The 17,407-nt window shown below is 37.0% G+C and overlaps 1 protein-coding gene across 1 annotated transcript in view; it reads right to left on the bottom strand.

Moving 5' to 3' along the window:
* Positions 1–17,407, bottom strand: part of MAP3K4 (mitogen-activated protein kinase kinase kinase 4) — a 56,395-nt gene that overhangs the window by 6,359 nt on the left and 32,629 nt on the right. The window contains exons 16-23 of the mRNA XM_029961585.1: positions 15,437–15,533; positions 14,455–14,571; positions 10,250–10,350; positions 9,123–9,203; positions 7,425–7,616; positions 6,690–6,760; positions 4,517–4,633; positions 2,912–3,071 (exon numbers count right to left, since the gene is read on the bottom strand). Of these exons, the coding sequence (XP_029817445.1) occupies positions 2,912–3,071; positions 4,517–4,633; positions 6,690–6,760; positions 7,425–7,616; positions 9,123–9,203; positions 10,250–10,350; positions 14,455–14,571; positions 15,437–15,533 (936 nt within the window). The remainder of the gene's footprint in view (positions 1–2,911; positions 3,072–4,516; positions 4,634–6,689; positions 6,761–7,424; positions 7,617–9,122; positions 9,204–10,249; positions 10,351–14,454; positions 14,572–15,436; positions 15,534–17,407) is intronic.

Genomic DNA, 17,407 nt, shown 5'->3' with positions numbered 1-17,407 from the left:
ACTAAAGCTTCAGATACAATCCCTTTGCTGTATTCATGCTGAAAGCACAATCCAAGCACTCTTCAGGCATATGCCCTTCTCTCCTGAAGAGAATGCACGAGGCATGGTCTCATTAATTCTTCTCAGTTCAGCACTTGAGACCACACCTTGAGTGCTGCAACTTGCTTTTAGGCTCCCCAGTAAAAGATAGACAATGACATACTGGAGCAAACCCAGGAGAAGTGGCATCAAGATGGTCAGAGGGCTGGGGCACACAACGTACAAGGAGAGGCTGCAAGATGGGTTTGTTTAGCTTGAAGGAGAGGGAGTGTCTGCACGGAGGAATTTATTGCTGTTTTCAGCTGGGTAATGGGAGGACAGCAAGACTATGCAAACAGACTTATTCCTCAAGGGCACACTGTAAAATGATAATACAACAGCAACCTTTGCAAATTCCAGGGAGGTATCAAAATAAGTTTCTAACAACAGGGATAGGTCAATCATTGGAAGAGAGCATCTCCATCCCTGCAGATACACATATCTCAACAATGACCAATCTGATCAAATTTGGCATTGAATCTGATACTGAGGCTGGACCTGTTTAGAACAGAGAGCTTGACTAGATGTCCACAGGTTCCCTTCAGCATTAAATATTCCACCCTTCTCGATCACTGCGCAGAACAGCTTCCTGACAAAAATTGAAGTAATTCCAACTGATGAAACTGGGTTTAGCCACAGGGGTTAAAATTTAATACCCAGATAAAGATTAAAAGAGTATCCTAAAATACTATCTTCTGCTACATACTAGCACCACCTACTTTTCACATGGATGCAGATTAAGCAAAAATAGGGCAGCCAAACATAACAACAAGCCAACATGACCCTCAGTTTGCCCTCACAGCCGCAGGTTGTGGCAAACCAAGGTTTTTGGCAGCTGAATCTTGCTGCATTTTTCACCCTCATAGAGCTGGATGCCACAATAGCATCTGAAAGACAATGGTGGCACAAAGGGACACTGCTAACCAAAAGACTATTTTTGAGCACACAGTGCTTGCAGACACCAACTGTGGGATACAGATAAACAATTACTATAAGAATTGTTTATCTGCTGCTAGAAGAAACAGATCCACAGTAATGTTTAGCAAACATGCCATGAGAGATGTAGTGTAATCTGACAGCAAGATTTTCATAGGAAAGCAGTTTTAACAGTCTGATACATCATTCTTCCTTATCAGAAAAATAAGAGTACCTATCTACACAAGAACTAAAATTAAAAACAAAGTGTTCTTTACTGCTGTTAGCCTGAAAATTTGGGGATGCAATGTTAGCATAAAAGGAGACAGAGCAAAAGCCTTCCAATGCAACATCAGGTATCCTTTGTAAAAATACCCGCTGTGGTCTGTCTTCATGTTCTGTCACAAAGTTTCAGGAAGGTCTGTACACAGATGTGTCTGCAGTGACCCTCTGTTTAAAACTGCTGTTACTCTTAAGAAACTCCCCAACATTTGACAGGAGGAACCCGTTGCAACAGAAATGCCCTCAGATAACACCCCATTACAGTTCTGTTAAACAGCTCTTCTCACTTCATGCATTTCCCCAAAGAGAAGACCTATTTGGAAATATATCCAGATATCAGCAATGACACTGAGCAGCACAAAAGAAATCCCTGTCAGCCAGCCTTGGACTGTGCTCACAACGAGCTTCCAGGAGAGAGTAATCCAGCTAAGCATAACCTGGACATGGAATGATCAAGAAAAGGGCAAAGGAGGGCACTGGGGCACTGTGAAAAGCACAAAGGGAAATCCACAACTGGAGAGAAACCTTTGGTGAGGAAGGAGAACCAGAAAGGGTAAGATTGCTGGGGAATGGGAGTGAGGGAAAGTGTTTTCTAGGAAAAAAAAAAGCCAAACTGACTCAAGAGTGGCCTACCTGGGTGGAAGGCCTCTGGATCGTAGATAGTTCTTTAGTTCTTTTCCCAAATGAGAAGCACGAGGCCAAAGGACCAAGAGCAACTGGGAACCTCCTACACTGCTGCGGTGATTCAAAACCCTGTGAGCAAGAGGGACATAGAAACCCAGCATCGTTGGGTTGCACTGCCTTGCCATAAAATGAGCATTCACAGGGCACATTGTGTGCATTGTTTCCTCTGCCTTTGGTTAACTTTCTGCCACTGGTGAGCAAAGTATGCCAGACTAACAAAACCAAGATAACTAGACATGGAGGATGTTGTTGGAAGGCGCAGACAAAGAAAAATGAACTTGGAATGAGGACTGACACTGAGTGCCTTAAACACATGCCAAAACCAACCCCCCTTTAGTTACTGTAGTCCACATCTGCTCATTTTGTAAGCAAATACTGACAGCCAGGCATGAGAAGATAAATATATGGAAAAAACCACTAGGTAAGTAATTTTAAGAGATCCCTTTAACTTCTTTTAACAAGGCTTTTATTACTACTTTTAATTACTACGTTTAAACTCTTTGGGAAAATGGAATCACAAGGAAAAGTTCTGATGCTCAATTCTAGCACTGTATACTGCTTGTCAGCTCTAGAAAACACCACTTATTTTGCACAGACAAGAAGAAAAACAGCATAACTCAGTACATTATTACTAAAAATGCGGTGACTAATAATTAAGATTGTTTTAACAACTGTCCAAACTCAACAACCTCCAGAGAAAATATATAAATCATGGGCACAATTTATGAGTTTGAAATGACAACTGTGAATATTTTTTATGATCTACACTTAAAAAAAAAGAGCATGTAACTAGCCAGTAATTTGTAAACTGAAAAGTCAGTGGAAGGCTTCATACATTTAATGGCTGTATAAATAATGCACACTAAAATCTGCAAATATATTCCCCCATTCTTTCCCCTGCTCTCATCTACCACACTGAAACAACAACATTACCTTTTTTGGTTAACATTACCTTTAATGTCTCGATGAACAATACCATGTTCATGTAGTACATTGATAGCAATCGTGATTTGCTTTGAGTAGAGCCTAATGACATGCTCCTGAAGGCCCAGTTTTGATACTTCCTCCAGAGTGCCCTCATCACAGTACTCCATGAAGATGTACATTTCTTCCTGTTGTGGGAACCAAACCGGATTTGATTGGATATGATTTTTATTTTTTTTTAAACACTGAATTAGGACCAAGTTTTCCTTACATCCTTTGTTGATCATGAAAAGACCAAAGAAAATATCATGTAATGTTTTAATGGAAGTATCTCTTACCATGGAATATCTAATAAATCATCTCTTCAGAACTCTATTCTCTCTGGCATGCTGCAACCTAATATATTCTATTGCACAGCTATGGAAAATTTCTGCTACATATCTATCTGCATCATTTGTACATAACTGCTAGTATTTGGGTGTATAAAAATATTACTTTGGCATCAACCAAAATACACTTTGGAAATCTTGCAGGTATATTACAGAGAAATCCAAAAAGATCCTTGGTTTATTTAGAAAAAAGAAAAAACAAGCTAAATGATATTTTGGGCTTGGTTTTTATCCCCTCTTTCTCCCCGTTCCTGCAACATCATGTGTTGATTGCTTAATTGCTTGGGATGGGCAAGTTTTTGTTGTTTTCTGTGGCTTGAACAAGTACACCAACTCTAACTCACTTTAAGGAAAAGTCAGGTTACTGTTCCCATTCTCTGCCTCCAAGCCCAGCTGACTTCAGCCAGACTCAATTAAAATAAAAAGATGGAAAAGACACTAAGCTCTTAGAAACTATTCTGAGAAACCAATGACCCAGTGGCACAGACATCCAAATTTGTGGCCCCAAGTAGAGAAATGCAGACAGAAAGCAGCCTTTGTCCCCTTTTAAACCAGCAGTGGGTCAGCAAATCTACTAATTCATATTGAGCAAATCAGTCAGATCCACTCAGCACTTCCCAGCCAGACACCAGGACTCAAGACCCCCAGCGTAAGTGGGAAGAGCATGTGGGAAGCAGAGAATAATAAAAAGCTGGGTATCTCAGCACACAACTCTGGAATCCAGCTCCATAAGAAAAACACATTTCATTAGTTCTGCTGCTCAAGCAAGAATACTTGTTTTTTCATTCTAAAGACATGCTAGCTGAATTCCAGTACTTGTCTGGCATCAAGATTTAAATGCCAGCATAAAATTTTTCCAAGATTTAACATTATATGATACTGGTACAACCTTTGCTACTAACAGTGACAGGTTTAGGCTATCTACACAAAGAAGTTACCATTCCATATATGATATAGCTTGCTTTTAGAGAAGTTCAACAGAGTAACAGCATAGAATAGCTACAGCATTACTCACTCTATTCACTTATTGTGAGCCTTCTCTGTTTATGTACCAGTTCCAAAAACTTTCTCCAAACTATGTTTCAGAGGTCTCGATATTCAGAGAAAAAAAGACACACTGCTATTCACAGAAACAATCAGACAATTAGGATGAACTAGAATGTTCTCCTGTAAAACCTCCAATAACACAAAGCTCTTAATATTTCCTCTGCTATATAAAAAAGCCCAAATTTATGTTTTCTTACCCTGTGGAGCTCCACACCAAAATAACGAACCAGATTAGGGTGTTTGATGCCTTCAAAAATCTTCAGTTCATCAGCTGTTTCTTTGATGGTTTTGTGATCATTAGGTTGAAATCTTATCTGCAAGAAGATTTGTCATCATTTTGTTATTATTTGACATTAATAAGGAACAAAAAAAAAAAGAAGCAAACAACCCATCTTAAACTCAACACAAACCAAAAAACACTGGGGGGGGGAAGCTTTCTTCTCTTTCTTTTTTTTTTTAAAGAACAAAGTGCTGTTACTTAAATGTATAAATACACATATGTGCAGATATACATCCCTTCCAAGCTTGCCTTCTAGCTTAAATGTGGTAGACAGACACAGTACAAGAGAATCTGAAAGCAACATCAGTGAGAGCTATCATTCAAGAAGGACTAATTGCCAGGTACTTCATCACTGGAGATTCTAAGGGATTTCTTTGGGTCTTCTTCAGTGAGAATGAGGGAGCTGAAAGGAAAAGGTGTGGCAGGGAACAAATAAAATCAAAGCTTTTCATGAAAGAAACAGGTTTTCATTACTTCTCCTACCATATGCTGTGATGGATTGTTCATGGAGAAAAAAAGTTACCAAGTCTTCTGAAAAACTGATTTAAAGTTTCTGATCACACAAAGAAAAGCAAAATGAATAGCAAGTTACCATACTGTCAAAAGCAGAAGCTTCATTAATTGAGTGCAGGACAACTGCTAAAGAAATAAATGCACATATTTTGCCTTCAGTTGCTAGGATGTTATGATTGTTGGGTTCTGTGTAACAATTCCAGGATACAGTTTTTACTCAAACAGTGGTAAAATTAAATATATGAAGATTATAAAAAGGTGACAAATGACATTCAAGTATTTTATGTATTTCCTAATACATACTTGCAATACTGTGCATTTGCAGTAGAGCTTGTTCACCATAATTTGAAGCAATTTTAATGACACTATGATTAAGACAGTAAAGTCTGAAGAAATCCTGGGGCAAGGGCAGGGGAACACAGTGTTTTTAACCAGTTTAAAAATAAATCAATCTTCTCTCAAGTTATTCTTTAAGAAATTCAGAAAAGCCTTTTATTTGGGAAGTTGCAAACAGTTTGCATGCAAGCCTATATTTAGCCTACTAGTGAAATGTCTGTCAAACAAGGTGTATTTATAAACTTACTTGAGCTTCTGCTCAAGAGCACACACATGCTAATCTGTAAAAAGCATCTGCATCTAGAAAGCAATTTTGAATTACAGAAACAGAGTGCTACTGATGGGGGGGAATGTTATTTCATCAGGAGAAAAAAAATGTAACAACAACAAAATTCCAAGTGTTGGTATTAGTCAGTGAGTGAAACCACCACAGTATGGTACAAGAAGTTAAGCACAAGCCCACTCCTGCTTTTTCACACACTGGAAATCACGTAAGTATTGCGTGTGTGGAAGAAGAACTGGTTCATAAAATGTAACTGCTGTAGCATCCAATGCTGGCACGGTAACTGTTATGAATAGCTGACACTCACAGTTGTCTGAAGATGTAGAAATGCATTAAAACCATATTTTTTTTCAAAAAGAAAGGTGTTGTAGGGGAAACAAATCTCTACACCTACGCAGCTTTACTTCTATCCTGAAAATCAGATTTTCTGTACCCACCAGGTTAGTCAACAGTTTTGTGACTCAACCTAGCTCACTTAAACTACAGGAGAAGCTGAAAAACATATAATGTCACACTTCCTACCTTTTGCTCTAAGGAACGAAGAAAAATGTAATAAAACATGAGAGGAAACACTGCAAAGTAAACTACAAGTTTGTGTACAGTCTTCACTAATATTTAAAAATTATTGAAGATCTCTTAATGGGAGTTCACATATATTAAGCAAGCATTCATTAAGTTCACAACATCCCTATGAGATTAGTAAGAAACACATTATCCATTTTACATAAATTTAAATTGACAGCTATAGGGTGAAAGAAGAAAGCTTTAAGCAACTGCAACTTATGGAAGAAAAAGTGGTAAGAGCAGCTGTGGTTACATGAAGAAAATATGTCTTCCCATCCTTTCCCAGTTAGCTCACAACAGTGTCCAGAAACCCTCAATGTGTGCTAAGTCATACACATGTAGTTTAGGAAAAAAAAGCATGGGCAGCAGCGATTCTTGTATACACAGTACTCACTTCCTTCATAGCCATCAGTTCTCCAGTGTCAACACTGATACAGGTATAGACCTTCCCATACTGGCCTTCACCTGCAAAATTAAAATAAGAAAAATTAATTACACTACATTCAGTAAGCAACAGGTACATCAACTGCAATAAGAAAACATCACTGAAAACAGCTTGTCAACATTCTTTACCTGTATTTTAATTTAAAACTTTAAGTAGCTTTTAACTAACAACTAATAGCACATTCATCAACTTGAATTCAAGCTGATTAAAAGTAAAAACACATTAACAGGCTGACGTGAAAGAAAACTTTTCATGAGCATAAGGATTTCCCCCCAAAATCCCAAGCCAGAGAGTAAAAAATGATCATATGGGGGAAACAAGATTGGTGAATTAAATCCCAAAGTTGGAGCTCATTTCCATTAATAATTCTGGTTCTTCCAAATGCAGAACTCAAGCATTTTAGAAGGTTAAACATATGCAGATATCACAGGATCATATCTAAATAACTGTCCTAACCAACTCCTTCTCCTTTTTTGTTTCTTATTTGAGCAATGAAAACTTCAGTGAAGTGCTACATTAAGAAAATCCTAGCTGCAACAGTATTTTGTATTTTAACATTCTAATTTCAGTAAAGTTGAAATGACCTATGCGGAGACCCATGATTTTAAAAGATAATCTAAGATTTCCTTCAAAAATACTAAGTTTGGTATTTTAGCCTGATAAATGAAAGTATAATGGACATACCAATTTTGTTTCCTCTCTGCCACTTGAAAGTCACTTTTCTCAAACCTACATGCATGACATTGTCATAAGATTTCGGTGTATCACAAACTTGGCCAATGATATTCTTCCTTCTCATCTCTCTGTATCTCCTCTCTTCAAACAACTGAACAGACTTTTGAACAGCTTCCATCGGTGCTTGCTTGGAGGCAGTGTCTAAAAAGAGTAATGAACAATTGAGAAACATTCATAGTTACATTTTGTTACCTTTTGATATCAAATGAAGTGACCAGCGTTAAATTAGACTCACAAAATAGTTTTTAGATGTAGGAAAAGAATAAGACATTTTAACAATCACATATGAAACTATCACTTATGAATCACATATGAAACTAAGGTAAAACAAGAATATGGGTACTTTCCTAATCATCTCTTATTGATTCAAGGGAATTAAATGTGTGAAATGCAACACACTTGTTTGCATTTGACATGTAACTAACCTCTGATAGTGGAAATATGTTAGGGTCATTAAAAGCACTAAGGAAAGGACAGGTAACGTTTTGCTCTACAGAGAAAAACTGACAGCATCTGTTATTTCAAAGATTTAGAGGTATTAGAAACTCAAGCTCTCAAGCCTTATCTTGAAATAGAATTCTAGTGAGTGAGGCCAGAAGAGATGTCAGAGCAACATTACTTCATCCCCTCCTTGTAAATCGCAGAAGTTAAACACCTGTCACTGCTGACACCAATAGTCTAACCTGTTCCTAACAGTCTCCAAAAGATGGAGATACTGATACTCTCAAATAATATATTCTACTCCCCACCTATAATTAATACCACTTCCTCTACACTAAATATGCCTTGCTGTAGTTTTAAGCCAAAATCTTTGCTTATTCACAGTGGACAGTAAAACCAGTTCCCATTACAGCAGTCTTCTAGAAATTTTCAAGTTTTCCCTCATTCTTCTTTTCTTGTTCAAACAAACTCTAATTCCATCAGTATTTATGTTCTGAACAAAAAGTAAGACTTCTAGATTTCAGAACAAGAATTTGTAATTCTTCCTCATTATGTCTAAGCCACATAATGAGACCAGTTTTTAATGTGACAAATTTTTTTCTAATGTTTCACAAGGTTCTGCTCTGCCACAATATAGGCAAGCAAGCTTCATGTATCTGTACAGTACAGGAGTGTCTGAAGTAATCAAGTTACTCTAAGTTTCATGAAAATCAGCAGCAGGACAAAGAGGAAAGGGCCCTATAATAGCCTTGAATTTAGGACACAGTGGGGGATCACACACTGTTAGACATCCGAAAGAAGAAAATCCCACACCAGGGAGAGATCTTGGGAAGTGAGGAAGTGCCTCCTACTGTCATGCAATTCATAATTGGGCACTGAATAGCTACAGCAAACTTCTGCAATTCCTGTGTAATAACAAATTAACTAGTAACTTTGTAGAACACTGCTAGTATCTTTCAGAAACTGAAAAGAATTAACTTTTACGAAGTTTACTTACTCCTACCTACACCAAGAGAATACACCTTGTGACTTGTTAGCAGTATCTTATACCTGCCATCAGGATTTTATTTTTTCCCCTTCCTACACATAAAGCTGTGAAAACCTCTTCACAATCAACAATAAAATTCAACCTTTTAGTACAGACATTACATTACTGCGTAATGCAGTTTAACAGACATTCCATTATAGTGACTCCTAAACACCTACCTTTGGTCTGGTTGATTAACGTTCTGAGCTCCCAACTCCGCCGGGATGAACCACTTGAATCTCCTTTTGGATACAATGGCTCTAGAGAAATAACAGTGTGAGCACAAAAGTAGCTTTATCTCATATTAAGTATGCCACTATATTCAGCAGAAGCTGAGATCCTACACATATAGCAATATATGCTCTTGGAATCAAAAATTAACTTCTCTTTAGAAAACAAGTTATGAAATAAAATTTAATTTATATATAAGCAGAGATCTCCCTTCACAACTGAGGGAAGCACTTCAAAACAGGTTACTCAGAATCAAATATGCAAGACACCTACAGGAAAACAATTTTCTAGGGGTTCTTTAGAATAAGGTCTGTATTCATTCCAACCTAAGCCAGCTTCCAATTCACACAGATACATAAAAACTGGAATAAGCACAAGGCAGATAATATTTTCCACATTTGCTTAAAAACAAAGAAAAAAACCCCTATACCTCTTAATATAAATTTTTAAGGCATTTCTCTCTTTGAAATCCAGTGTGGATGACCACAGTATGAACTCTGATGCAGATTTTGTACTTCCTTTTATTTTGCACAATCTTTCAAGGTATTTGTTGCAATAAATACCATATATACAGGGGCTGGGAAAACCTGAAGGAGGAGCCCTAATCAGGACATTAATCACACACCCGGGTCCCTCCCTCCAGGATTCAATTAACAGCAAGTTAATTTCTAATATGAATATTGCAGTGATAAAGAACTGGACAGAAAACACTTCACTGTCCTTAACAGTGCCCTTACTTCATTAAGAGTGTTTCGGAATTTACTATTAAATGGGTTATATAATTCAGAAATCATGTTACTAATTTCATTTTGAACACTGGGACTTAGTAAGACATCAGGCAATCTCTTCAGATACAATTTAGAAACAATATGAAAGGCAAGAGAATAGCAGATATGTCTGAAAGGAGAAAAACTTACTCAACAATATAAGCTGTAAAGTTAAAAATCTTATGATTTTTAAATGCGAAGAGGTGAAAAAATTTTTGAAAAGGGTAAGAACGAGGAACAGAGAGAAACAGGTTAATGACATAGACCATCTGCACATCCAGATCACAATTTGTTACTGTGACAATCACCTTCTCGCTCTTCAGTGGGACTGGAGTGACGACTAAGGGATCTGAACTGCAACTCAGCTGCTATTGAAGCAAGTCGATCATTTTCAGGGACACTGGAACCCCTGTTAAAAAGAGCCATCATACCAATTAATTTGTCATTGGTATTTATTCAGAGCAATGCTAATTTAGCTGCAGTTTCAAAGGGACAGAACCTCTGCAGCCTAGGATATGAACTATGAAAGCAATACAAAACAAAAACTGATGCTGAAAGGTAAACTGAAACCCTTTTCTTTCTATGCTACTTTTCCCTCAAATGAAGATATTTTATAGGACTTTAGTTATGCTACTCTATGAAAAAGCCCTAAGTTTCCAAAGCATAAACTACTTCAAGCTGTCCTTGCCCATAGCAACAGAATCCATTTTCATGCCTTGTAATCTACTACTAAGACAGCTGTTGCAGGATGCAGCTTGTGCCAAGTTTGGCAATACAATCAGAAGTGATTCAGCAGAGTGCTAATGTGAGGCACATTATCAGATGAATTCATATGTGCCTACTGCACTGCAAATACAGTCATACTCCATAGTGACTAAGGCAAAACTAATGGGAAGAGACAAGCTGGTTGGCAGGAAGGACACTTAAAATGACAGCAGCTTCACTGCTTGGAGGCCCTTGTTCTTCCAGACAGCACAGAGCAGAATCAGATGCCTCAGAATAAGAACCAGATGAATAAGCATGAACAGAAAAGAAAACAATAGTGAGAGAAATGAGACTTAGATCCTCAGATCTTCAGGCACCTTTCTCCAGCCCCAGACATTGATCAATACACTCAGGTTTTAGAGATATAAATTCCTTGTGAAAGTCTTTCTACCATAACTCCCTTTTGGACAAGGCTTCTTTTCAATTTTTAAAGTATGATGGGGAAGAATTGTGACTGATGCCTCCTTAAATATAATGCTTTAGAGGTATGAGCTAAATGTTACCATAAAGTGGGCAACATTGTTAAATCCTTCAATGAAAGCTAACAACTATAAAAAGATTAAAAATATCTGGCATCACCAAGTGCACACACCTATGAGAGGACTTCCCTACAGTCCTATAAGCTGCTTCTGAATTGTATCTGAGTATCGCATAAGAACAATTTAAAAAAAAAAAAAAAAAAAAGAGAGAAGACAATCTTGAGAACAGAAGCCAAAACTGAAGACACTATTCCTATGCAAATGTTCTCCATATGATGTTTGCTTTGCACTCCCTACTACTGCCCAACTAGATTTTATAAGTTTGAGCAGGAACTGAAACTGAACTAGTGAAAAATCCTCATTCTTCAGGAAGTTGAGGGTTTAATCAGCAAGAAGGATAAGGTGGTTTTCAGCACATACAGAGCAACAATTTCTGATGACAAAATGCTTAAAAACAAGTAAAGCTAAACCACCTCTAAAATGAGTCAGCAGCTGAACAGAGGACCTTAAGTATCATAGCTTTGAATGCAGCTGTCTAAAACCCATTTCAAGCCTATCTTAATCACCCAGATCTTTTATTGTTTGTGTCCAGTTATGGACATTAATAGGCAAAAAGTATAGTAAAAGAGAAGAACACTTGATAAATTTTGTTTTCAGGCCTGGATAAATAATAAAATTATGAATAATAACCCCAGCTAGTTCAGAAATTAAATAGGTTATTAGCATGAACATAGTGTAAATGTATAAACACCAGAAAGCTCAATGTAAACAATGTATTGCTGCCCTGGATTTTGATTTCTACTTATCTTAAATCGATTTTTTTTTCTTAAGTAAAACTTCACCAGAACTATGGTGGCATTTGTGCACTATGCACTGCCTAGTACAATTCATCTACAAAGTTCCTAGATTCCAGTTTTTATAGATATTTATTGCTAATAATCATGTCCTAAATGTCTGAAGAGTTTCTGGAAAGTGTACAAAGTTTGTCTTTGTGCTATTCCAGCAGCTGGACTCCACACCTTGCATACAAAACCACAAAACCCTTTCTTGATCCGAAAGATTCCATTTCTCTTTTGGAGCACAAATAAATGAAATCCATAATTAACACTGCAATGTGTTAAAGTCTGCAACTTTCTTTTAACCATACTAAAATAAAAAATGCTAGAAATGTATTATGTTGTAGTATTTTGCCTTCCTCAATAAACAAAACCCCTGAAAGTCCCCAACAGCCTCCAAAACCCTGTCTCTGCTTTAGTAGTTTCTTTCTTCAAATTCTTCCTAGCACATACAGGGTACTAAACATTATTTAAAAATCCAGACAGTGCATAAAAAAAAAACAAAACCAAAAACATAAAACCATGGGATATTTTATGAACAACCATCAGAAAAGTAAAATCTGAGAGCTCCAAGAAAAATACAAGTCTTTAAAAAACAGGCCTAGACAATTTGACTAAAATGCTGCATTCACAGCAACTTTCATGTTACAGCCCATGAAAGCAATATTCATTTGACTGGAACTAAGAGGCAGAATTCTCATTTCTTTCCTTCTTAATCACTATTTTCTAGAACTACAAGAAAATGTCAAAATGCCAACCTTTACATTTTTATCAATATTTGTGTAGGACAAACGCAGAAAACATTAAAAAAATATACCATCATATTCAAGTGTGTCAAATTATAAACCTGACAGTTGCATTGAGTGGTATAAAATCACAACAAGGCCTACAACTATTAAAAACTAGCTTCCTACCTCCCTTTTGAAAAATTAACTAACTTTAAAAATATGCCTTGGATCAAAGTGCTGTACACAGCCTAGAAAAAATATCCCTTTTATATGTTGTGTAAAGACTAGCTTAACTATCAAGTGAACAAGTTCTGCAACGTCAAAATCATAAACACCAATTAACCATCACACTGTCAGCTTATTAAGCTGCCAGAACCCCTCAGTGAAAATTCTCTAGAATGTTACTTACTTGAAAGGGGTATTCAAATGCTGCAGACTACTGCCTACTCTGTCTTTTTCAACAGGGAGCTTAAAGCAGAAGCATGAAAGATAGGTAATAAAAGTATGTAGTTTGAATGACAAAAATTCAGGATATATATTCAAAAAAAAAAAAAGCTTGGACACACAAGCTGTACATCTAGAGGCTACTGTAGGGGGCAAGTCATATCTTAGAATAAAAATAAACTTGAAGGAAAGATTGTATATAAAAAGTGATGACTTCCTTCCTTCTTCACAGCTTAATGCATGCTTCTGCTGTGCATCTGGTAACAAAGCAAACTATGACGTTTTCCTGACAGTCACCATCAATCTGTTGTTCCTGCACTACTTGTTTTCTTTTCTCTACAGCTGTGTGATACAGTCAGATATGTGTCTTTATTCATATGAATCTCTGTCCAAAGGAACTTTTGGTACTCTGCAGCAGAAATAAGAATCTAAAAAGCTATTTATAAATCCTAAGACAATATCACTGTGTGAAGAGCAGGATTTTCAGAGTCAGGGGGAGGGGGAGCGTGCGGGGGAAAAAAAGAGTAAAATTGGGAGGCATGTCAATGGTCTGACTGTGGTATAGGAAGAAGAAATACCAACTCTAACAGCCAAACTGAAGGTCAAAACTCAAGAAAGATAGGTCTGTCAAAAAAAAAAAGTCACTTGTGACAATATAGGAGTGGGCATATCCTGATACAGGAATGGTTTCTTTCATATTTATTCTGTACCACCCTAAGAAGCCAGAGGTGTAGCAAGAAATTATTTTAAAAGAAAAAAAATCCTTCTGAAATCTCATGTGTTTAATTTTGCATTTGCCACTAAATTATGTTTCAAAATATTTATGGCAGACAACAACAATACCAAAACTATTAGCTAACATGAAAAAAAATTGAAAATCCTTGGGCTTATCAGTATCTTACAGTTATCTTAGTGATTCTATGATTCTAAGTGTTAGTTATCAATATTAATTATTTAGTAAAGTTATACCAATGAGCTGACTGGCATATGTTCATTTCATGGACATTTTTACTGAGCAAATTTGTAATTTACATCAGAATTGCATGCTTTTAACTACCACCTTGTTCAGACATTTTTAATCTGAAAGTGGTCTTATCATCGATTTCCAAGACACATGATTTTGCTCAAGTCAAACATGAATGAAGGAGCCAGTGGAAGACATGATGAGAGTGCAAATGATCTACTAGGATGCAAGTATGTGAAGACAGTTACATGGGTGATGTATGTAGGATGAGACTGCTACATCACGGAGCGGAGCTACCTGGTATCATTTGCACTGCTGACAGGTTTGGGTTGGGCTGAGTCGCTACCGACGGGAGCGGGGCGACTGACAGCAACACCGCAATGGTTCCGCGCGTCACAAGGGACACTCCGTGTGCTGTGGCAAGAAGGAAAACTTCAGGAAGCAGTTAAAAAAAAAATGTTTGGAGTTGAAAGTTCGTATAATGATGCCTGCGTTAAAAGTTTTTCAGTACGTAAAGAATTACGCCAAATAATTCTGCGTCTCAGAGGCTTCATGAGCTGCCAATACGCACAGTAATAATAATCCTCAAAATAAAAATTTCCAGTCTTTAGAGTGGTACTAGTTTCTGCCAACAGTTAAGTGACTTCCAAAAAAAAAAAAAATAATCAGTGTAGACTTTGTCATTGTTCTTATCTTCTTGAAAAAATAAGGCTGTCTGTGTAAAATTATGCATGGCAACGTTTATTTTGAAATTTTTTTAAACTGTTTTTGCATTAATTCTCATGCCAACTCTTTCAAAGGAAGAGAAAAGATCCATTGTTTTAAGTTTATTCACAGCAGGTTGGTAATGACGCAGAAATGCCACCATATTTCAGAATGCTATGTTTTTAAGTTCTATGTATGCTAAACTACAGAAAGCACTGTCTCGGGGCAGTTATACAGATATTCAAAGTGGGGGAGGAAATAAAAGTCTTGCTAAAGAGCAGTTTTCACTGAATTACAGATTTTTACATTGAAACATTGTTTTCAGGAAATACAAAGGGGATAAGAATGACTTCAAAGTGAGAAAGCATGCACCAATAAAAAGGGGGTGGGCAAGCATCAAGAAAAAGAAACTATATTGTCCTTAAAAGTACATCGATAAAGTTCAGATCACTTACATGCTAATTTTTTCTATTTGCTTTGCCCTCAACAGGAAAGAAAAGGCATTCCACTTACTGACAGTCAGCATAGCCAAGAGGGGACAAACCAGTTTGAATGCTGTATTAATGCTAAGTACCTGAAGCCTTCAGGTGTGGGGATGATAAGATGAGGATTTGGTGGATCACTATGGCACCGAGGCACTTTTACAGGACGGGGACTATTTCGATGAACAGCTGCAAACATAAAAATGGATCAAATTTACTCAGATGTCAGAAAAACTCTGCTAGGGCCATTTCAAGACACAAAATTAAAACAAATTCCTATTTTACAGAATTAAGTGTGAACTGGCACATTTTTTCTTATCCTTTAAGAAAAATACAAATTATTCCAATTTTAATTAAATCAGTTGGATGTATTAATACTTTTCATATCATCGTGTCCTTTAACTCATCCATAAAATAATGAAAATTCTCCAGTAATTAAAAACTAGCAACTAGGAAATGTGTACATACTTCACTAAAACTACAACTTCATTATTTTAACTTCACAAGTTAAACATAATTTGTTATCTTATTGCTAAGTAAATATGAACAAACCAAGTAATAATTTAAAAAACCAAACAGCATCATTATGTTTCTTTTGCATCAGAATTAGCTTTCTCAGACAATAATGGAAAGCAAAATGAGCTGGGGAAAAAACCCACATATGACAGTTTTACCCATACTAATACCCTCCATGACAGTCTGCCCCAAGGAAGTGTTACAAAGGGACAGGATAAAACCTAAATTATCCTCATGCCTAGCTCATTCAGTGCCTCTAACAGCAGTTTGCAGTGTCTTCCCTCAACTCCTCTTTTAGTAGTCAGAAAAAATATTGTGCCAGTCACATCACAAGATAGCTGATCAAACCATGAGTCAGTACTTTCTGTCAGGCTAGGTTCATCTCAGTGAGCTGAGTTTCTGCCTTGTTTGCGTTACTAGGACAAGTAAAAGATGCCAGGGCCAGGTGTTGGTCATCCTGTCATAATTCACAAATATACTAGTGGAAGACACAGAAGGCAGAACCTAACCCCTCCAGGGGGACATAGGCTGTTTCACAAAGCAAAAGACAGGATAAAACACAAGGCAATACCCAGTTATGTGCCCAGAGGCAGTAGTGTGAACACAAGTGGATCCTCAGCTTTGGAAAAAGAGGTAAAGATCACAGTGGGTTTCAGTCCCTCAACATGGTATGCAAATGGAACTCGAAAGTGTTATTTTTCTCCTCATCGCGAGATAGGAATGGGTATCTGCAATATCTACAGCCAGAATACAGTTTATGTTTAGCTATGTTTATTTCACATGTATTAAAAGTTTTGGACTGCTGTTCAAGTCTGCACCATCCATGTCATCCCTGTGCCTCTGAGACAAAAGCTGTTGAGCAATTTAGTTTTGTGTGATCTGCTGTGTCTGCAGTAGCATTTTTAAGAGTTTCAATACTTTGGCATCATCATGCTACTCATTCACCTAAAATGGGCCTCCCTCTCAACAACAGATTCAAAAGTGAATGTAAAGATTTTACATCACAGTACAGAATTTGGATACATTTTATTTTAGACTATGCTTCTTTCCAGAGGACTAGACTGACTTTTATTGCCAAAGGTTTCTCAGCTATAAGGCTTTCTCATAGAGATTATATCAAAACTGAAAAACCTCCTCTTGCCAGAGTCAAATTACCCTCCCTTCACATCTTCTGTCATCAAGCCTGCCCAGGAAGTGGGCATCAGGAGAAAGAAAAAAAGATGACATGGTATTTTGAAAAGTAAACCAGTCAATGGAGTTGAGAGGAGAAAAAGTACTGAGAAAGTTGTGTAAAAGGGAAGAACAGCTGAGGAAATATTCTTTACTCAAGATACACAATCAAATACGTTGATTTTGCTCTAATGAAATCAACATTTATATCTACAAAGATATATTTTCCACCATGACAAACTTTATATTGAAGAACTATTTCACACAGCTCTATCGACAACCCCCCATATAACTCATTTGTACCTCAATGATATAAAGTCCATCAAAAATGTAAATACCTGCAGTGCCACGATGAAAGTTTAGGAGAAGGAGCTGTA

This window comes from Manacus vitellinus, unplaced genomic scaffold, assembly GCF_001715985.3.
Source record: "Manacus vitellinus isolate BGI_N305 unplaced genomic scaffold, ASM171598v3 scaffold_37_pilon, whole genome shotgun sequence".
NCBI classification, from domain to species: Eukaryota; Metazoa; Chordata; class Aves; order Passeriformes; family Pipridae; genus Manacus; species Manacus vitellinus.
This window is presented reverse-complemented; position numbering and strand designations above follow the sequence as displayed.